This window comes from Pezoporus wallicus, unplaced genomic scaffold, assembly GCF_028554395.1.
Source record: "Pezoporus wallicus isolate ANWC-B61680 ecotype Strahan unplaced genomic scaffold, APGP_CSIRO_Pwel_v1 contig_5261, whole genome shotgun sequence".
Classification (NCBI taxonomy): domain Eukaryota; kingdom Metazoa; phylum Chordata; class Aves; order Psittaciformes; family Psittacidae; genus Pezoporus; species Pezoporus wallicus.
Genome location: NW_026642423.1, coordinates 707,663 through 730,614, shown reverse-complemented (window position 1 = coordinate 730,614; position 22,952 = coordinate 707,663). Strand labels below are relative to the sequence as shown.

The following is a 22,952-nucleotide window of genomic DNA, read 5'->3' as shown; positions in this document are numbered from 1 at the left end:
ATTTCTCAGATTACGTACCTAGAGATGTAAAAGGCTTTTTGATTTTGTCTAAACTTCTTCTCATTGACCAAACCAGATTGACTTTGTTGTGTCCAATCCAATTTCAGGATCCAAAGAGGACAAGCATGGGTTTCATTTTATATAGTTGCCTTGTGTGCCAGATATTTTGCTTTGCTTGGCTAACCCAAATTCTTGCAGGAGGCAGTGAGCCACTGCTTGGTATATATTAAACTGTGAATAGGTAGCTAGATCACCAGATATCTGGCAGCTTTCTGCTGTGGAAGCTCAGCTGATGGTTTGTGCAGTTAGTCCAGATGCTAGCATATCTTTTCTAGGACAAGGTATCCAAATGCTTCTTACCAGTTGCAGAATTCAGATTTTATTTCTGTTCTGGTGGATGTTTAACAATTCTCTCTTGCCTGGTACAGTCTGGATTTGGGGTGTGGGTTGGGTTTCTTTGTTAAGAGTATTTAGTTTTGTTTTGTTTTGTTTTGTTTTCTCCAGATGTCCAGATAGAAATGTGCACTACCTCATTTCATAGAGAGGGAGCTTGGTGTTTCATTCTGAACTTTTTCAAGCTTTGAGGCAGCTTCACATAGCAATAGATGTAAGCGTTGTGCAGTATATTGCTATAGAAAACTGGGAGAGGGAAACTCTCTATCACAACTTTGACACACTCCAGTAAATTTGTCAAAGAATATGCCGGGATGGATGGTGTCCAGTTACAGACAGCATTTCTAAGTAGAGGGTATACAGTCCATACCCAGAGCATATGGTGGTCCATGAAAGCAACTTTTCTTGTATTTTTTGCAAGTAGGTCAGAGTATTTCCAGGGTCACAATGGAACTGAAGTGATTTGAGTGAACAGTCACATTTAATTTGCCAGGAGATCAGATAACGGTATTTCTTACTTTGAGCAATCATTTCTTAATGAGTGGATATACTACAATGTTTCTTAAAAAGCGAGCTCTTTCTCTCCCCTTTTTAGAGGAGTGGTGGTAGCCAGTTGGTAGCCTGGGCTATGAACTCTGTGTGACAACCAAGGAAACCATTGGCCTTTGCTACGGGAAGGAGATGTATTAGCCTGAAGTTTCTATGGCCTTCCTCTACATTCCTCTACTTACATTCAAGAATGAAGGTTTTATCAGTTAGCTGTATTTCCACTCCATGATTAAAGTGTTCCTCATCTTTGATTTGGGAATCTGGTGTCTCCTCATTGGTCCCTGCAAACCAGGAACCATTTCAGTCATTCTTGTCCCTAGATAGCCCACACTGTTTGGGTGGCTGCCAGTCTCACAGCGTTTTAGTGTTAAGGACTGTGTGGAGTGTGTGTGTATTGCAGATTTGCTTGTGCTGGGGAAGCTTTAGAAAGTGGTGGGTAGAGCCACTAAACATGGAATTTGAACTTTCTTCCGAGCATGACAAGAGATGGAAGATTGCTGGCCTACAGCAAGGGCAGCAGGGAAATACATGTGAGGACCAAACTCATGTGCACATATTCACCTCTTAAAAGTATAAAAGTTGATATGTAACTGGAGTTCATGGACTACCACAGACTGATGACAAGCAGGAAATCCAGGCTGCTTTGAGCCCTTGGCAGCAACAGGATCCTTTTTCTCTTCTATCCCTGTTGTGCATCCTGAAGGACTGAGTCCATCTGTCTGTTTTCACTGCACAAACAAATTCTTTTGGAAAAACAATGTAGATGGTAAATTGTGGCAAACAAAAGGTGTTTATATTTTGCCAAAACACCTGATTTACTCTAATGTAATTTTTTTGGAACAATTGTGTCCTATAAACTAAAACCTTGCTGAACAGCTGTATGCAGCAGGCTGGTAAACAGCAGTCCCTCTGCTAGGGCACTGGTTGCTGCAAGTGTGAAAGTTGTGGAAAGAAAAAAATTATTAAGAGTTGACAGTCTTTGTATCTCTATTTCTTTATGACTGAGAAAGAAAACTGAGAAAGGAGTTGGGAAGCAGTTGAGCCATCTTGTTTGGTTATAGAAGTTATTTTGTATTCAGCACAATTTGCATTAGAGATGTGTATCTTAGTAGAGGAGAGCATTTCTATTTATTGTAAAGAATGTATCTCTCCAAGGCTTTCCTGGCCTGTTCCAGCCTTGCTGCCATACTGGATGGCTGACCAGCCCCTGGCTGCTCTAGGGTGCTGTCACCATTACCCTGACATTTCGTTCTTCAGAGGAGTTGCTTGATGTTCTTTCTCATGCTCAGATGGTGGCAAAGCCATTTCATTGCTCCCTTGGACATCCCTCAAGCAACTCTGATTTGTGCCAGCGCCTCCAGAAAGCTTGACCCTAGGAAAGCAGATGCTAAGGTGAGGCCATGCAGAATAGTGGTGCTTCCTGGTGGTTCGTTCCCTGCTGCCTGCATCCAGCTGTTGTGTCTTGGGTTTGGTTTACAGAGCGCCTTGTCTGCATTCATGTTTTAACGGGTGTTATGTAACACAGGCCTGGAATACTTAAGTTGATAAGAGCCCTAACTTTCCCTAACTTTTCCAGAGGATTTCAGGTAAGGGTGAAGTTACCAGCTAAGGGGCACAGAGTGTAGGTCACTGTCCTGGAAGAAAAGTCCCCTGTGTGTCCTTGCTGCCACTTGCTGCTACAGGTGCAGCTCTGGGTACCCAGAGAGCAGTTCTCAGAACTAACCTTGACTTATGGAGTCATAAGTAGCTACAGAAGAAGGTGTGACAGGCCAATGGGGATGTAACCTAGGAAGAAGTGTAAGGGGTGGGTGAAAAGCAAGGCTTATAGAAGGGGGAATACTTCCTGCAAAATGAATGGATGGATAATTATATCCTTAGCAATTGTTTGGAGGAGGAAGGAAAAGACTCCGTGAATTAGTGCAAGGGATTGTGAATCTTGGGAAAGGAAATGGAGAAGGAAGGGCAAGATGATCTTTTGTGTTTTTCTTTAAGAATAGAGCAGCTGCTGTGTTGGCAATTGTCAAATTAATGTTTATAAGAGATATTAATGTATATAAGGTAGGTTTTATCCTGTGGCATGACAGACATGAGGGCTTGGATGCAAACAAGCAGTGTGATGATGGAAGAGCTTGTGCTAAGATGCCCTTGTCTTCAGTGGGGATGGAGCAGCAGCTTCTGTGCCCCTTTCCTTGGGGCACCTGGACCTCTTGCCATACTTATACCCACAATACAGGATTCCTATGGCTGTTTAACACAGTAATCGTTGCTGTTTGAAAGCTTTAATTTCCATAGTTCAAACTGCTGCTTTGCAGGGCCTTTTTGAAGGAGGAGATTTCTGTAGACAATTTGGCATCCAGGTCACAGTGATCCACTTCCTGCTTTTCCCAGTGTTGTCCCCAAGAATCACATGAGCCCACTTATAAACACATGGGTGCACACACAGTTCCATTTGTGCCTGCATGTATCGACATGTAACCTTAACATGTTCACTGTTGCACTGATAGTGCTTGCAGGCATTGAGGTTGTGAAGAACACTGGTGCTGCACTATGGTTTAAAACTCAGCCAGTGTCTAATATAAGCAGATATGATAGGAGTAACCTTGTTTGTTTTGTTCAGTCATTCCATCCTCACATGAAAATGATCTCATGTTTTCAGAAAGTGAGTATGATTTACGAGAAAGAAACGACCACCTTACAAGTTATTTCTACATGGCATCAAAAATATTTCTGGATTTGAATACATTTTACTCTTCCTTGTCACCTATGGGAGTCTGAAAAAAAAATCCTCAAAATTCCAGTTGCTTATAACTAGGTATTATTTTATTATTTGAGATTAACCCCTCACTCTCTAGCATAGAAAAGCCTATAGGGTTAAGGTTGGGTCTTGCTGAACTTCACATGCCCTGAAGTTAGGGTTATTTTTCCCCCTCCTTACTGGCAGAGCAAATTCTGTGCTTGCTAGGGAAATACTGACGGACTGAGTATTTTTGCAATTTGATGAAGATAATGGACTGAGACAGTGTTTTGCTGGCTGCATTCTTGAAATGGATGACTGCTGCTTGGTTCTGGAACGTAATGGAAAGAGCAATCTCTGCCTCAAAGAAGTCTTTAAAAGATTGTTGAGTTGACAGAGGGAGTGGATATACAACTTTCAGGGAAGGATGCCAGTTTCATGGTTGGCAGTACCTTGATAATGAACCTTCTTTTAAGGCTACCCATGGTTACTTAGTCATTACAAAACAGCTCATTTCTTAAGGCCATCTTAATGGAAATGGCTTCTCAGGAAAAATTTGAGTCCAGGGAAGTCACTGGCTATGGGTCATAACTCAGGGAGAGGCTTCAGTACATGGTGATCATTGCAGGGGGAGAAAAGAGCCTAAATAAATGATGAGGCCAAAAGCAGCGATGGAAGGGAAGGCATACAGAAACATAAGGGGAGGTAAGTAGAGAGGGGGAGAGTTTGTGTAGAGCACTGGACTAAACTGTTTGAATCTCTGGACATCCCTCTGGCCTCTCAGCATAGCCACATGGATCTAATAAATTTGTAAGGCATTCTTACTGATTAATGTAGTTCTGCAGGTTGATGAGTGTCAGTTCACAGCCTGTGTTCACTGCAGTGCTTTAACAAGTAGGGCACTTTCCTAGTAGCAGTCCGCTCTGCTGCTGGCACTGGCAGTGATTTAGCCAATGTCAGGCAGCAGGTCACACGAGTGTGGCCATATGGCAGTTGCTGCTCTGACTACAGCTAGTATGGACACAGCTAACTCTTGGACATAGCCAACTTATTCTAGGTTGGGTACTGCTAGCAGTGTACCCACAGTGCCATGGAGCTCCATGCATGCTTCAGTCCATCTCAAAAAGCAAAGCATTTATTTGAGCAATTTGTGCTGAAACCTGTGCTAATATAACGCAAGCCAGCTAATTTAAAGTAGCTCAGATATGTCAGCACAATTCCTGTAAACATGCCTTTATCTTGCTTGTATCTCAGTCCTTTTGTCTCTAAGATTGCACCCTCATCCCTCAAATAAGTGTTTGGCACTGAGCAGAGGATTGAAATACTGGTGATGAAAGATGGTTGAGAATTAAAATACTGGACACTGAAGTGCAACTAGTAATATTTCAGTTTCCCCTAATGCATGTTCCACTGCTGAGCCTCTTTAGCAAAGAAGCATCTCCACCTCTGAGTTTCTGGAGGTTGGGGAAGGATTTCAGCTCCAGAGGACTGAGGGTGCGCTCAGCTTTGCACCCCGACGGGGCTTTTAGCTTTCCATCTGTCTTCCATTGTCAGGATTTCTGTTAAGATTTCTTCCTGGAGTCTACAAATCTGAATTTTCCTCCCTTTCCTTGAAATGCGGAGGAGTCTCTTTGCAAAATATGTAATCACCCAAGTAGGTATCAGTGCCAGCTGCAGGAAGGCACTGGACTGTGCAGGGAAAGAAAGCTCTCAGCTGGGAAAGAGTTAATCCCAGCCGCAAGCACAGGCTCTCCTCCTCCCTCCTCTTTCCCTCCTTCCTCCGCTCCCTCCCTCTCTTTGAAGTCTTGACCACAGCGTGAGGGCGGCGGGGGTTGGGCACGGAGTTTGGTTCGTGTCGCTGCAGAACTTTTCCCGGTGCCCCGCGTAAGGGCTGCCCGGGAGAGGCGCCGAGGAAGGCGCTGGAGCGGCGGCGGCCGCCGGGACACGGGGCGCGCTCAGCGCCGGCCACCCGGGGATGAAATCTCCCGGCTCTCCCGGGGACTGACTTCTTTCCTCTCTTTGTGTTTACTGAAACTCCTCCCCGTGGCGTCAGGTTTTCCTGAAGGAAGCTCTTGAGCAGAAGCTGGAGAAGGATCGGGAAGAGGAGTTGAGGAAAGCAGCTATAGTCATCCGGGCCCACGTCTTGGGCTACATGGCAAGGTCAGTGCTGGGGGCTGCCCCACCATCCCTGTGCTTGCGTGCCTGGGTTGCCCCGACCCCCTGCTTTGCTCTCTATCTAGTCCCTTTGCATCCCTCCCTTCTCCCCCTCCAGTATTCCAAGGGAGAGTTGCAGTATCTGCCCTCCCTGCCAGCATCAGTTCTGCTGAAACCTTTCTGCACCTTTTGACACCTCTTCTTCAATTCTGTACACGCTTGCACCCTCCCTCATCAGTGCTCAGCAGGCTTCTGCAGGGACCTCTGCACCTATTGCTTGCCTCCGATGACACCTTTTCCTTGCCTTCAGGGCTCTCCTGGCTGAGCCCCACCTATACTTTGGGTCCCCTCCTTTTCCTTATGCCTGTCAGCTCTTGGTTTCTGCTCCCCCTGCAAATCACTTCTTCCTCAAGTCACAGCTCTGCCTTTGCTCACCCTCTTCCCTCACCCTGCCTGTTTGCCTCGTGATCTCCCTCTCCTTTTAATTAACTCTTCAGAATTGGTTTTTGGCCAGCTTTGCACCAGTAATCTCCTCTTGCCGCTCCCTTTTGCACCTGACTGGAGGAGGGTTGGGAGAACCAACTGCAGACAAACCGCCCCTCCTCTGCCCCTCGCAGTCAGTGTAACAGCTGACTCCTTAATGACTGTGGCATGCACACTTAATCCCAGTAAGATGCTCTTTCCTGGCTAGTCTCTGCTCCAGACACCTGTCAGTCAGGGATATGAGGAGGTGAAAGCCCTGGCCAGCAGAACTTTTGCAGCAGGCACTCTTCTTACAGCTCCAGTTACACCAGGTAGCTCATTTTGCGTTGTGAAATGTGTGCAAGGTTGTACCCTGCCTTGCTGATGTGGAATATCAGCAAAATACACATTCGGTCTCAGGGGCTTTTATTCATTGGTTTATTTCCTCTAGGAAGACAAATGAGCTAGCTCCATTGTTTGTACATGAGCTTGCAAGTTCTTTGTGTCGGGGCCTCTGCTCTATTTTACTTTGTGTCTAGCATTTGGAGAGAGGGGTAGGGATTAGCACAGGAAAATTGATTTTTCTGGGAAACATCACTGCAGGCAAACTGAATTACTGCTTTTCTGAGTTCCTGGGAAGGTAGCTGCTGCCTTGCAGGGCTGTGATGGAGACAGTGTTGCAGCAGTGTTCCTTTTGGCTAGAGATCTTGAGGCCATCCAGTCTGCACATCCCACATGTTGCTTTTCTGAGTCCCATCTTCAAGAGCAAGCTGTACTTCTGCAGCCAGAGTGGGAATCCTTACAACCAGTTGGAGGTAACTGGACTTTGCAGGGGAGGAGAGCAGGGAGTGAGGAAAGAGCTAGGGAGGGACACGGGAAAACTTTTCTGTGAAGAGTTTCCAGTTGCACTGCACCTGTATTGGAGAAGGTCCAGCAAGAGGGAGTTCATCTGGGTGACTGCTGAATGATCTATGCAGAGTTGGGCAGAGGTCAGGAGTACCAGGGTATGCTGCCTAGAGCTTGACACCATTTCTGCTAGTTTTGCAAGGATAAGTGTATTTAAATCCATTCGGTCTCATGCAGAGTAGGTTGGTGAAGAAGGGTACATATGCCACAGGAGATTTTACTGGTTTCTTCCCCTTTGTGAACTTGTTCTGTGAGCCTGGAAAACCAGTCCTAAAGATGAGAACATTTTCTTTTTCACATTCCCTACAGCCTAGTATCTCTGACTAATCATTAAAATGTGAGACAACAAAATCAAGCCCATTCAAGTGATCCCATTTTTTATAGCTAATCTGTGGAACTCTGAGCTTCAGGATCCATGTACAAATTTGGCTGTGTCCCTGGATTCTGCAGGACTTTATTGCTCAGGGGAAGAAGACAGTAAGAAATTACTCCATAGCCCTGTGTTCCTTAGTCCTTGGAGGCATAACTGCTAAGTACAGTTCATCAACAGAGTAATTAACTAAATTCCAACATGCAGCATAGGAGCCTTGCAGCCACCCTGCTTTCTCTTGTGATACATGGTCAGGATGTCTCCCAACTCCTCAGCATGGATTGCAGGTTTTATTTCCTAGGCCAGTGCAGGAGGGTGAGTGGAAAACTGAACAAGGGAAATGAAATTCACAGCCTGTGTGCAGCAGTTCCAGCCGAAGGGTGTCCGCAAGCTTGGCTGCGGTCATGAGGAATGAGGGGGCACTTCAGCCTGGCAGATTAGCAGGAAGAGCTGGCCTGTAGCTCGGCAGGGCTTGGCACATGTTGCACTTGAGAGAGTTCCTGGCAGATGCATTTTGTAGAAGTCAGAGTACCCTTTTTGATGCGCTTACATCTGCCTTGGCAGAGGGTGCGTCTGCAGCTGTTCGCACCCCGTGTGCAGGGCACAGGGAGAACAGAGGGAGCAGCGGTGAGGGGACTGCAGCTCAAGAGCAATTGATCTAAAACCTCCACTTCTTATCACCTTTTCCTTTTCTTTTCTTTGTGTTTCCTCCCTTTGACTTAATACTTATGGAAAAGAGCATGATCTCTGCACACTACTGCTATTAGCATCCCTCTCCTGGATTTCTTGACTAGGCTGACATATCTGATGTGCAGGTTGGTGGCAAACTGTCAGCATGGGTCCCTGTTGCCATTTGAAAAGGGTTTGATTGCCAGAAAAGGGATTTTGAGGTGTGCCTTTTCCTCAAGGGGTTGCAGAAAGTCTGTGGGAAGGATATGTGAGAGCAGTGTGCTTTCTAGGACTGCAAGACCTCACAGGATTACTGTACCCTGCTTGCCTAAGGTCCTGCATAACAGCCCATACCATTTCCCTCTGCAAATTCTGGTTTGGAATAATGAAGGTTTTGATTTTGATAGTATCAGTGATCCTTTTCCTACAGCAAGATCTTAAGGTGTCTAAGATATATTCAATTACTTCTAAAAAATATCCACTTATTTTCAGGCTAAACAGACTTCAGCTTCAGGTCAATTAAATCTTATGTCTCCTTTTGGATAAATGGAAATGGCACCCAAAGATGTGGGTACTTTGACAGGGATCGAGCATTTCCATAGCCTTCTCTTTCTTAAGGTCACGAAACAAGTGCTCTCTTTCTGTAAGCCAGAATTTCTGCTTCCAATCCTGCTTCCTCAGAAATCACTTCAGGGTCTAACATTGTTCTTGAAATGGAGGTGCTAACACTGAACACAGGATAAAAGAAGCAGTGCAATCCCCTTCTACACAGTATTTATGCTTGGAAGTGTAAGAATCACAGTGATTATTTTTTTTATAGCATTTTGATGGGATCTGATCATCTGTGGCCCCAAAATCTTTTTTTAACTTGCTGCTTTCTAACATAGACCCACATCAGGTGTGTTTGGCCTTTGATTCTTCAATACAAGACCTTATGTTTGGCTCTTTTGGATTGTTTAATGTTTTCTTGAATCTAGCTTACAAATTTAGCTTTACAAATAGCTTACAGATTACTGTGTAATAGTAACTCTTTGAGATTTGCCTAGTTTGTGTATCATGTGCAAACTTCTACCAGTGACTTTTTTTTCCAGGTTCTTGGTAAAAATAGTCTGTAATGCAGAGGCAAGAGCTGACTTTTCTAGAACTTCACCAGACTGTAGAAATACTGAATGATGATTTTTTTTTTTTTTAAGGCTCTTCTGTGTTTTTTTTTTTTTTGTTTTAAAGTGCTGCAAAGTTGATTATAATATCATTATTGTTTAAGCAAAATATTGTGCAATATAAGTATGTGTTTGTGGGAGCCTGTTACAATGTTACATTCAGCAATCAATATTGTTGTATCACTATGTTTTCCCCCAAACAGTGCAAGATTAATGTGACCAGATTCTTTTTTTGCCCCATTTTTGCTTTTCCTAGAGTAATTCACTTTTGGCCACTGAAAAGATAGGTCAGTCTGGGACTTGGTTCTCGTATAGTAAGGCCATTTAGATGCTTTTATTAGAATAAATCCACAGTGAGCGATTATGCTAATTGCACAGTGAATGTGTGTATGTGCAAGGCAAGGAGACTTTGGACCAGTGGGCCATCTCTTTCCATGTCCTAAATACCTGTCCTTCATCCTCTGAAAGTCTTCACAAACATAGGCACCCATGGAAACAAACCAGTGGTAGGTAGAGGAGTGAGAACAGTGAGGAGGATATGATTTATGGGTAATGGCAGGAAAGGAACAGAAATAGTGTCATTTCTGAGGACTGTTTTTCCAAATTAATTTTTCTGTGGGCATGGTAAGATTGATCGATATACCAGGGCATGAGAAATGCAAAACCTGTATTACTTCATGGCGCATTAAGTATCTGGTTCTGTTTTTAGGAAGAAGTATCAGAAGGTGCTAGCCAGTGTTGTTATAATCCAAAAGAACTACCGAGCATACTTCTGGAAGAAGAGCCTGCTGCGACTGAAGGCCTCTGCAGTCACCCTGCAGAAGCACTGGCGTGGCCGCCTGGCTCGCAGCCTCTACCAGCACCTGCTGCAGCAGGAACTCCGGCGGAAGCAGGAAGTGGAGGAGAGAAGGAGGCAAGAAGAGGAAGAACAGATCAGAAGAAAGGAAGAGGAAAGACAATGGCAAGAAGAGGAGGAGCGTAGGAGGAAACAGGAAGAGGTGAAGGAAAGGTACAAGATGGCATCTTGCACTTACAGTTTCCTAGCACTAAGGGAGGTGTACAAGCAGGTCTAGTGACACTGGAACAGAAGTTGCATGAGAAAGCGTCCTAATGCCAGGGGACAGAGTTGGGGTGTGCTTGTGGGCAGCTTAGAATAGAAAAGCAGCATAGAAAAGAAGTATCCTGCTTCCTTTAGGAAGTCAAATTGCAGTGCATTTTTCCCTTTGGAATCTGCATGGTATTCTGCTTTGGAAAGTACATGAAAGCTTCACTGATTGGGCAGAGATGCGTATTTTTCTCATTGCTTTTGTAGTGGTAAAGGAAGACTTATGCAGTCTTCCAAACTCTGGAAGCATTAGCATTATGAGAAGATACCAGTATCATGGGTCTTGGTACATCCAGTGAGATGCATCAGAGAGCAAGATGGGCAGTGTGCCTCTGCTGCTACTGTTGTTTTTACATTCATGAGAATATACATGTGTTCCTGCTGCTGTGTATCTCTCATCAGGGATATGGATGTGTCAAGAGATCAGGAGGAGAAAGGAAGAGCTAATGTGGCAAAAAGAGGCAATCTGTGAGCAGTGACAGTACACCTATTGAGAATCCTGCACCTCGTATCATTTACTGTTTACTCCATGGTTACCTACATTCTAGCAAAACTGGGTCTCTTTTGATACTTGTTTTAAGAAGCATAAAACTTCAACTATGAGATTATTACAGAAGTTTGAACAAATAATCCTGTGACATTAAGTTTTTCATAAATAGTTGGTTATGGTTTTTATAGTCTTTTGTAACATACTTGTCCTGATGTTGGATCTGGGCAGACTTAAGATGTGTGACAAGCATCAGAAAATTCTAAGGTTAGAATCATGTCACAAGAAAAAGAAATTGCTTGCAATTTCACTGGAGATAGTAGGGTGATGTGGCTGCTGGGACAAGACATGGAGTCAGTGACACCAGTGATGAAGTTTGGTCAAGGAATTTGTTGAACAACACTGAAGGCTCCATTTTATCAATATGTCAGTTTTCAACAGCAGCTGTGCAAGTTCGGAATGTCAGATACTACAGGCACTCTCTCGGGTCTAAAGTCCTCATTGTACTATGTAGAGCCTGTCCCTACCTAGATAAAAGAACCCATTTAGCTTATTCAGTCTAGTGTGTTTCTGTTCCTGCCCTTTGGTTCCCAGCCCGTGAAAGGTGTGATGAACTCAGCATCGTTGTGAAGAAGTGTCAGTGTTTCTAGGAATTGGGTGAACTGCTCATTTTGATTTCATTTTCTGCTTGAAGTCGAATGGCTTCATTCAGGGTGAGTAGCCAAAAAGGTACTAGCAGACGAACTTGGCTAAATCCTGAACTTCCATGGGACCTCAAAAATGAAGTAGCAGTCCACAGAAATTGCGGATTGGGTAATCTACCGAGAACAAGCAAAAAACCCAACACACATGCAAGGAGAAAATTGGAAGGCCCAAGATGCAACATGAATTGTAACAAACTAAAAGTTGGCATGCAGTTATTGTGCATACACTTAGGGAGATAGGGAGCAATTTGGTTCTACTTTTCAACAGGAAGAAAAAATTACAATGTTGAGAAAGCTGAAGTATTTTATACTATTTTTTTTTTGTCTTCCCCAGAAGGAATAAAACAGCACAGATGTGAACTGAGAACCTAGTAGGAAAATAAAAGGTTAGAGAATGCTCGGATAAATCAGATTACAAAGTCATCCAGACTTGGTAAAATCAATGTTTGGGTACTTTAGGAACCAGCTGAAGCAGTTCAGTTTTATTCTCTTTCTCCTCCTTTGTGGGTATGAGTGGAATTTCCATAAAATGGGAAAATTCCAAACCTCCATTTAAGATTGGAAGAATGAGGGAATTGTGGACCAGTCAGCCTAACCTCAGTTTCAAGAAGATACTGAAACAAACAGTGGAAAATGCTTGATAAAGGAGTTAAGAGCTAACATGGATTTCTGAAGAACAAACAGCATTAAGTTACTTGTTTCCTCCTGTGATAGTTTATGACATGCCCTCTGGATAGGGAAAAGCCATGCAGGGTGGATAACTTGATAGGTAGGGACTTTGGCATGTTATGACAATCCTGTAAGACACTATAACGAATGTGGTTTGGGAAAAAAAATACATGAAGCAAGATTAGGATTTGTGTTTTTAATGCATTGTATTCATAGAATCATAGAATAGTTAGGGTTGGAAAGGACCTTAAGATCATCTAGTTCCAACCCTTTGTATTTTAATTAGTAAGCAATAGTAGGCTTTCATTAAGTAGGAAAGAACTCTTGAGTGGGATTCTTCCATGGTTTGGGCTGGGTATGGTACTAGTACAATGTTTTCATAATCAGTTGGATGAGGAAATATGAATACCCTTATTAAATCTGCAGATAAAACCATATGTTGGAGGGCTGTAAGTATAAAACTAGACAGGATTATAATTTGAATAATTCTGGCAAATTGAAGAAAGGGTCTGGAAAACATAGGGTAACTTCCAATGCAAACATATGCAGATCTACACTTAGGAATAATCAAATGCACAGAGAGAGAAAAACGAATGCCTACTTCAACGGCAGAAGAAGATTTGGAGGCTAAGTTGAGCATGTTTCCAGTGTCATGCTGTGTGAGAGGAGAAAGTAAATCCTGTCTATAAACAGGATCCTTTCTGTGAGATGTGGGGGTGATTCTTCTGTTCCGCTTGGCACTTGTAAGGCTTCAGTTGGAGTACTGTCCTTAGTTTTGGGTATCACATTTCAGGAAGAGTGTGGATCAGTTGGAGATGAATGGAAAGCAGCAAGAAATATTAGAGGTCTAAAAAAATGCGAGGAACAGTTGCAGGAATTAGTGTGTAGATTGTAAGTGGTATTCTTGATTTGTTTTAAAATGGCTCTACTTCTCTGCCTTATCATTTAAGGCAGTTGTTTAACCCATGGCTCTTAGAGATCTTTTACTTAAAGATCTCTAAGTTGGAACCGTCTGGATCTCGCTTATGTCAGCTTTCATTTATAAACATTTCCTGGATTTTGTTTTTTTGAGAGGGAGAGCACAAGAGTGAGGACTTTGTGACTTGCAGCTGCAATTTAGAGTTTGGCTGGGAAAGCTGAAGGCCCTGGGAAATAAATATTGTTGCCCTCCTGTTCTGCTTGGGGTCGGATTATAGATTTGAAAATTCCCACTGCCAGTCTGAATTCAGCTGCACAGTGGTTACTACAGGCAGACTCTTCCATCCAGCCGCGTACTGTCCCTGCTCCCTGTGCGTGACCCTGGCATTTTCGGCTAGTTAGTTGCTTGTAACATGCTCGCTATGGAGAAACCAGCCATAATAGTGACAGCTTTCTCTTGAAGTACAACCTTTTTGATCTGAGTGGAGGTGCAGCACAGTGGGATAGTTTTCTTTTGTACTCATGTTTACTAACAAAGTGACTCTTACAGCCCTTACTAGTAAACTAGGTTTTGCATGCCATTGAGAAGTTACACAAGCTGGAGCACCCGGGTCTCCAGAATAGAAAGTAAAAGCCAAAGCAAGCACAAATTCCATTCTGGTATTACGATAATTAGGTTTTTTTAAACAAACCAAACACACACGGTTTCCTGGTATCTGACAGGCATGCAGGTACAGTCTCATTTAATATCCATGGATGTGCAGTACTTCAGAAGATTCTGTTTACATTTATCATGAGTTTACCTGACCAGTCTTTCTGACAGTGTTTCCAATGTCCTTCCTAGTGTATTCTAGCTAGTCCAGTTTCCTGATTGATCTGAAAGCTACGTGTGTGGAGGAAATCTGTTGTATCCACAAAGGTCATGCCAACCACAGAGAATTGGATTTTTACTAAATTACAAAAGCTTTTAAACCAGTCTTACCACGGGTACCCTACTTTTAACCTTAACCATGGAGGGATGATGTGTCCATGTAATTCTGAAAGCCTCATGTGGGAAGACTGGGACTATCTCTTGACTGTTGTGTCTTGTTTCTTAATAGAGAAAAGGACGAACTGAATCTGCTACTCCAGGTGGCTCAGGTAAGTTTAAGAGTTATTCTTTACATATGTTTTCTGTTGAGTATCTGTGAAGGGTCCCTCATTGCCCTCGCTTTGACCAGAGCTAGTATTTTTATTGTGGCAACACTATTTAAGAAATTGCCTTTGTTCATTCAAAACCTGCAGATGTTTGGCTTTGGCAGAGAAGCATAGAGTGAACAAGGTGGTGCTTTTTTCAAGGCTCATGTACCAGCCTGCATAGTTCCTATTTGAAAATTTCATATTGAACATGCAGCATCCTTTCTTCTCTCTACTGCTTGAGCTTATTATATGACCTTGTGATGTGCTGAATTGTGACACAGTCTGTTTTGCTGGATTGTTGCCTGTAACAGCCAAAATAAGAGTGCAGCCAGCTGCTGCCATGGCTAAAATAAAGCCCTTGTAACTGATCTAATTGTTGGTACTTGATATATCAAAGAGCACACCACCTACCCTGAGGTGTGTGAAAACAGCTGTGCGTTTTCTTACTTCTTGTCTCAAACCACTTGTTCCCCAGTTTTAGGCCAGGTCTGTTCTGGAGAGATGACAAGTTAGAGTATAGAGTATATATATTTGTCCACAAGTAAGAGTCAAGTAGAGAGCAATCAACAGGATAACTAAAGAAAGCAAGGATTGTACCTTAAATGGGCCGGTTTATTGGCTGCATTGTCATACTCCAGTCAGGAAGTACATGAAATCCTTTCGGAATTTATTTTTGTTTTTTCTTGTGTGTGTGTGTTTTCAGCATCCTCCGTGGAGGGGAGGGTGGCTTTATCTTACAGCTAAATGTCAGTGAAAGTTACCAGTATCTTCCGTCTTCTAATTATTGTGTACTTGCTAGAAATTTCCTGTTACTTCAGTTGTGGAGAACAGGAAGACTGAGTCTTCAGCAGCCAGTCATCATCCATCCAGTGATGCTAAAGAATGCCAAGAAACTCTGGGTGGAGTTTTGGTGGAGTGGGATTGGAATGGATGCAGTCCTTACTTCATTGCAAGTACCCCTTCCAGACCTAGATTCTGATGGTCAGACCCCCAGCTCAGGAAGCAATGAGATCCCCAAATCTTCCAATGAATTTCCAGGAAATCTTCAGCTCTTAAACAGGCAGTGCATACATGTATTCATATTGCTCCTTTATGTGTGTGAGATAGTTCAAAAAGAGGCGATGGGCTTTCAGAATGATTTTACCCAAATTGTAGCGTGCAAGGGGCTGTAATGAGCAGCAGACAGAGGGGATCTTCTAAAATTTCACTGATTCCACTGAGCTTATTTGTAAGATTCAGAAAGGAGGTAGGCTGCTGGAAAAAAAGGAGGTACATGAAAATCCAGTAGTTCTACTTTTAGCATTTATACCATGGATGATTGCAGGATGCTTAGAGTCACCTCTTTGCAAATGGAAAGTACAAGGCAAACAAGGTGTGAGGAATTAAGGATCCAGGCAAGGAGCACATATAAGTTGAAGAAACTGCTTTAACACTGTTATATAAATTCTTTAAGGTGGAAGCAGTAAAGACTGAGGAGGTAGATATTCCCCTGCAAGAAGAGGAGAGACGTCAGATGGAGGAGATCTTAAGACTGGAGAAGGAGATTGAGAAGTTGCAGCAACAGAAAGAGGATCACATGTCAATCATCTGTGAAAATACTAGGAATGAAATCAATCGGCAGCGAGAAGAAGAGATCCAGAGGCTGGAAAAGGAGGCATCTAGGGTTGCCCAGGAGTTCTTGGAGCTGCTGGATTTTGGCAATCTGGATGAAAGTGTGCAGAACTTGGAGCGCTCACTTTCTAGTGAGGGGACACTAAACATTGACTGCAGCCTGGTGGCACCACTGGCTGAAGAAGAAGTGGATGAGGGTTTTCATGCTGATGACGAAGGACGACCAACTTCCAGTTTGGTGGTCTTGAATCAGCATGGCACAAGAAACAGCAGCAACTACTCAGAGACAGTCACAGAGACAAGCCTTTCACTTCTCCATAGGGAAGTTGGAGAGGTTGTTCCTGCTCCAGAACAACCTGTGGATAGAACCACTAGCCCCAAGGAGCAGAGGGCTCTATCTGACCCAGCAGAGACCATTTACGGCACTGTCTCAGATACACAAAGGAGTAACAGTAGAGAGGTGGGAGATCTGATTTACACTTCCCCCCCAGATGTGGAGTCTGACTATGACCATGAGGAATTTGATGGCTGTGGAGATGCAGGTAGCACCTCAGCTGAGCCTCTGAATGGTGAGGAAGGTCTGAGACACTCCCATGGTACCAGCCTGGAGTCCAACCGTGGCAGCCTGGACTCGGTAAGGTGCTCTCCCTTCACTTTTCCAGACACTAGTGTAACTTTGTTGGTATTTTCAATATCCTTGTCTTCTTACTCTGTGTCTGCTTGCTCTGGGTATTATTACTAACATATAATTCCCTGTTGCATCAATAATCAGCTTGAAAAAAAGGTAAGAGTCATAGGTAGGCTGAAGGCCAGAGGGCTTGCGATTGTCCAGTGTCTACTGGTACAGAAGCTAGCACATGTCTCTAGACTATTTTAGGGTTTTTCCGTCACCTTATATTAACCTAATACCCTTTAGGAAGACTGAAAGCAGGCAACTAATATCTTGTAGGTATGTGTTTTGCCTTAGAGAGATTTCACAGAAGTAGCCTGAGCTTTCAGTGGACACTCACAAGAGGAAATGGGAAGGGCTGGGGTTTGATTTGTTTCCATCACTAAAGCTTCTCTTGTTCTAGTCCTGTTACCGTTCAGCATCAAGGGTTTATTTTCAGCTACTGTGTAACAGATAAGCTATTCTAAGGCTACAAGAAATTGCTGTGCTTATCCGGACTAGGTCCCAGTACACATAACCGAGGCTGAACCTTTTCATTCCTACCACAGGGACAGTGACATGGTAGTAAAGCTGGACTATTAGCTTTACACTTGGTGCACCTCAGTTTAGATCCCATACTAGGCTCTGAACTTCCTGAGTGCCCTGAGGCTAGTTGCTTAATAATGCAATGATAAATCCCCTTGCAGAACCGGATGCCAGGTAACCCCACATAAGATTGTGAGGAGTTCAGGTGTGAAGCCAAAGATAGCCATAAAAATACTTAAGATAATTTATGTCTCTGAGAATAGAGCTTTGAGCTACAAAATATCTTTAGAAAAGGACGGATTGGGCAGAGAAGAGATTCAGAGCAGTCCTGTGGAGGACTTGGGGGTGCTGGTCAATGAGAAAATGAACATGAGCCAGCAGTGTGCGCTTGCAGCCCAGAAAGCCAACTGTATCCTGGGCTGCATCAAAAGGATGCAGGTCCAAGGAGGTGATCCTGCCCCTTTACTCTGCTCTTGTGGGACCTCACCTGGAGTATTGTGTGCAGTTCTGGTGTCCTCAACATAAAAAGGACATGGAAGTGTGGAACAAGTCCAGAGAAGGGCCTCGAGAATGATCAGTGGACTGGAGCACCTCCCGTATGAAGACAGGCTGAGGAAGCTGAGGCTGTTCAGCCTGGAGAAGAGAAGGCTGCGTGGAGACCTCATAGCAGCCTTCCAGTATCTGAAGGGGGCCTATAGGGATGCTGGGGAGGGACTCTTCGTTAGGGACTGTAGTGATAGGACAAGGGGTAACGGGTTAAAACTTAAACAGGGGAAGTTTAGATTGGATATAAGAAGGAAATTCTTTCCTGTTAGGGCGGCGAGGCACTGGAATAGGTTGCCCAGGGAGGCTGTGAATGCTCCATCCCTGGCAGTGTTCAAAGCCAGGTTGGACGAAGCCTTGGGTGATTTGGTTTAGTGTGAGGTGTCCCTGCCCATGGCAGGGGCGTTGGAACTAGATGATCTTAAGGTCCTTTCCAACCCTAACCATTCTATGATTCTATGAATGATTGATTGATTTTTAAGGAATTTGGTTTACTTCCTTTGCTGTTCTTTTCCAATGGCAGATTGTGACCTCTCTAAAAAAGTTGCTTGATTTTTCCTGTTTGCATTTCCCTAATGTCAGCTGGCAGCCATCAGAATATTTTATGATGTGATCTGCTTGAGTAAAGGTACCTTCTCTGTGGGCAGGTACTCGGGTCACTGTCAGGTAATCTTCAAGTCATGAATCATTCTGTCACAGCCTAGACCAGTTTCCACCATTCTTCATAAAATGTAAATAAGAAGTGGAGGGTTTTATTGAGCTGCACAGTGAGCAAGACCCATGAAAAATCCAGCTGATACTATGTCATGGCAAGAGGCATATGAGAGATAACTGCATCAGGTCAAGAGCCCATCAGTAGCTGCTAGTCCAAGAGTACTTGCTTTTTGAAACTTAATGGCAAGAGAGGGAGGGAGCATGACTGAGTGGAACAGGAATGAGACAAAAGAGTAGCACTTTGCAGGGTCACAGAGAATGGACAGAAGGGAAACATGAGAAAAAGCAACATGCATTTGGGGAAAGAAAAAGTCTAAGGAGCTGCCTTTATTAGTATTAAATTAATAAAGCAAATCAAATGAAGTTGTATTTAAACTAAAGGAAATGTTAGGGTAATATGGGGTTTTGTGTGTAAAGTACTTTCTTATGGTTGAGGGTTGTTATCTAGTTGTAGAACAGGGATGAGCAAATGCTGTGGTATTATTTCAGTAGTTTGGATCTTTGGACTGAAGGCTCTTGAAACAGGAAAGTTTGTTACCGCAGGTAGCTGGAGTTTTCTAGCCATTTCCACTGCTGAATGTCACTTTCCTTTCTGATATGGAAATTCCATGCTCTGGAGACTCTTGCTCTAGGCATTAATGGGTAAGCGGTCAAGCCTCTGATTTTACTGTATTGCTTTTTTTGTACAGGGAGTATGTGTAATTTTGCACCTTCTGATCATGTGACTTCTCTAACCTTCTTAATTTGCTCCACTCCTGCAATCAGGAGAGCCCGAGTAGCCTGTATTTCCTATTTTCTTTGTAGTTCCTGGAGAGTGAAGAAGAAGTGGATGTTTACATTGATACAGATGAAGAATTTTGTAATGGAAGAGTCACTCTCTTCAATGGCACAGGACCACCCTATTTTCACAGCTATCTCTACATGAAAGGTAAGTGCTTTAGCCAACACTTTGGAAGGATGAAATCCACAAAGCCCACTTCCCTCTTCTGTTTCTCCAGAGCCATCATCTTCGTCTTCTCTTAGTTCTCTGTTTAATCTCTTTTTTTCCCCCTCCTTTTATTTAATGCAAGCAAATCAAACAACTAGGAGGTGGATGTCAGGGAATTGGACTGGTTTTCTTTGCCACTGGGACTTAATTGTGCCCTCTTAGTATGGGCTTAAATTACTCATTCTGAGCTACAAAACTGAAGATAGTATAAAAATACAGTAATGCATGTATTTCTATATTTTGTGTTTGTTTCACTAGTTTGTTGTGGTTTTTCTCTGTCCAGACTTAAGCATAACCTTATTTCCCTCCTTCAGCTCCTTTGTTTCATCTAGGAACTGAAGTTCCTACCGAGTGCCAAAGAAGGAGGGTCAGAATGGAAGCATGGGCCTTGTTGCATGTCTGATGAAATCTTGCTTCCTTGCTTTTCAGGAGGTCTCATGAACCCATGGAGGCGGCGCTGGTGTGTTCTGAAGAACGAGGCCTTCATGTGGTTTCGCACCAAGCAAGAGGCACTGAAGTCAGGCTGGCTGTATAAAAAAGGTGGAGGAATGTCAACACTTTCACGTCGCAACTGGAAACGTCGTTGGTTTGTGCTTCGAGAATCCAAGCTGATGTACTTTGAGAATGATAGCGAAGAAAAGCTGAAGGGGACAATTGATATCAGAAGGGCAAAGTGAGTGAAGAAGTAAATCCTTGTGATCCCCAGTATTCACGCTCTAAATTAATAATGAAGTGTTTAGTGCTGCCAGTTCATCAGCCTATGTATTTCCCATAGGGCTAGGAGAATCAGAAACATAAGGAAAGAAAAAGACAATTAGAACTTGTAGTTTTATTCTGGAGGGAGTCCGGAATTACTTGGTAGTTCTTTTTCCAGACTTGCATTTCATAATTCAGCAGAAGCTCTTTCCAAGCTCCATGGAAGGAGCCAGAACAGGAGGGTCTAATTAAGTACATACCCCATGCACTCTCCCCTACCCTGACTCCATCTGTTTCCTGGCATCTCCAGGCATTCACAGAGGTGGTATGAAGCTCACAGTGGGATCTGAATTTGGCAACATGTACTATGCTTTTTCCTGAGTCCCGGATGCTCTTTTTGCTGCTTTAGCCAATTTCTCAGCTCCTGCTGTAGGAAAGGAGAGACTAGTCATCTGTTAGCATTATGTGGTCCTGTAAAGTGCCGAACAGTGTGGCACATCCCACTTGTAAACCACCCTCTGTATCAACTTCCTTGTTATCTCTTCTTCCATGTAATCCTGTAGTCTGCTGGTGTCTTAAAAAGCCATTTAACACCTTAAGCTTTGCTTTTGTAGTAGATTAACAGCACAAATATTTTTAAGGAGATCCTAAAATCCTTAATGTATGTTGGAAAAAATGTGTTTCTGTTGGGGTTATAAGCCATCTGAATCAGTGCTTTCCCTTCTCTATGTTGAATGGTAACAATGTGGAAAAAAAAGTTGGCCAGATGGAATTCATGCCTGTGAAAGGTTTTTGGGCTTGACTCTTGTGATTTGCTGTGTTACAGAGAGATTGTGGACATTCATGAAAAGGAGAATGCCTTGGACATTGTGACAGAAGACAGAGTTTATCACATTGTCGCAGAGTCACCAGAGGATGCCAGGTACAAGAGGAGGTTTTGTTAGGTTTGTCCATTCAGTGCAAGTGTGACCCAACTTGCTCATGGGACAGCCTGGGAAATGTAATCACTTCCCTTTTGCTGGAGAAAAGAGGGGATTCATTCCTGACTGTCACTTTGTGCTTACTGGGAGGTACCACACCTACTCTGAGGACTCCCAGTTGCAGCTTCTGGGATGGTGGTTCAGCCTCAGAGGACTGCCACCTTCTTATGTGGCTGTGAGCATGCTGAATTCAAGGGTTACTTCAGGAGACACACAAAACCTTAACGTAAACTGGAACATCTAATAGCTGATTTATTTATTAAATGGAATCTTGAATCAAACAAAAAGTCTATTCATGTTGTCTGTAAATGATTGCGAGAGCAGCTGGGTTTTACCCAGGAGACAGAGAAGAGGCTGCAGCTTATCAGTCTGTAGTGTCATCTGATAAATTTTTCTCAGTGCAAAGCAAATGACTCATGTCCTTCCTTCTTGGTGTCCTGGCCAGACAGTGGGGATCAGTCATTTAAGGGCAGGTTGGACCACCTATTCTGCCTATGCAAAGCCAAGTTAAGAGGTTACTGTCCATAGCTGCTCATGTCTTCCCACTTTTCCCACTGCTACCAAGGCTTCTACTCTCTCAGCTCAGCCAGTGTAGCTACTTCTCTGATCTACTTTAATCTGATTCTATGAAGTTATTTAGGGTTGTTTATTATTTCATTTGGATGTAGGAACAGTGTGGGGGAAGGTGTTTAGACACTAACAGAAATAGTCTGAAGAACAGCCACATGAACAAGAAACAGGCAAATTCAAGGGGCAGTAGCTGAAGAAACAGTAACTTCTGAACCCAGAACTTCCACAACTGGAAGGAAAAGGAATGGGCCTGCCCTAAGATAACATTGCAGAATTGCTAGAAGTATAAAACAAATGTGGCCTCTGTCAATGCCGTATCAAGTCTCTGTTCTGAGGCACAAGAAAGCACCAACACTTATCTTGCAGTAGCAAGATTAGCAGATCTGATAGAGTATCCAATTTGAGAATCCTTCATGGAGTCTAGATGTTTGTCGATAATCATTGGAAGCTGCAGATAAGAATCTGCTTGCTCTGTAACAGAGATTAGCCTCGAGATACGTCTGTAATGAGAAGCTCTTTCACAGCCAAATAATTTAACTCCAAATTAACTTATAAATCCTGCACGATTGGCAGCCAGAAGACTTTTGAGTTTATGAGCAGATCAGAGAGACACTAGTTAGAAAGGCTTTCAGCCGCCTCTAGGACTCTAGTCCAGCAAGATTCCCAACTGATCCTGACTGCTTTACAACTACTGTATGCTCTTCTCAGTCTGCCGACATGTGATTATGTAAAGCGATTGCCTGCTTCCAGTTCCTTGAATAGCAAGTAGAAAACTGGATTTTGTGGGAGCAGCTGTCAGTGGGTTGGAGAACGTGCACAGAATTTTCATAGATAAATAGGGAGGGAGGAAGGATGACATTAGAATCTGGTATGATCAGCCCAAGAGACATTTTGTACTATAATCCTCAGGAAATTGTGAATGAAGAAATTTTCCCGCTGGCAGCTCTCCAGGTTCCTTGATCATATTCTACAGCTAGTTTCACTACCCAAATCTTAACTGTGAGTCTGTTTCTATTGCCAGTGGTTGGTTTAACGTCCTGAGCCGAGTACACAGCGCTACAGCGCAGCAGCTGAGGGAAATGCAAGATGAACAGGCCAATCCAAAAAATGCTGTGGTGAGTTACTGTGCAACCAGTCTGTGCACGTGCTTAGAGCCCTCTGTGTTTAACTGTTCTGTGCATGTTTTTCCAGCACTT

The 22,952-nt window shown here is 43.5% G+C and overlaps 1 protein-coding gene across 2 annotated transcripts in view; it reads left to right on the top strand.

The window, feature by feature from the left end:
• The window catches only part of LOC130610421 (unconventional myosin-X-like), a 94,526-nt gene that overhangs the window by 54,115 nt on the left and 17,459 nt on the right, over window positions 1-22,952 (top strand). For both annotated transcript variants that reach the window (XM_057430302.1, XM_057430301.1), the window contains 8 exons: window positions 5,730-5,836; window positions 10,107-10,406; window positions 14,381-14,420; window positions 15,913-16,704; window positions 19,327-19,450; window positions 19,940-20,183; window positions 21,033-21,128; window positions 22,778-22,871. In XM_057430302.1, the coding sequence (XP_057286285.1) occupies window positions 5,730-5,836; window positions 10,107-10,406; window positions 14,381-14,420; window positions 15,913-16,704; window positions 19,327-19,450; window positions 19,940-20,183; window positions 21,033-21,128; window positions 22,778-22,871 (1,797 nt within the window). The remainder of the gene's footprint in view (window positions 1-5,729; window positions 5,837-10,106; window positions 10,407-14,380; window positions 14,421-15,912; window positions 16,705-19,326; window positions 19,451-19,939; window positions 20,184-21,032; window positions 21,129-22,777; window positions 22,872-22,952) is intronic.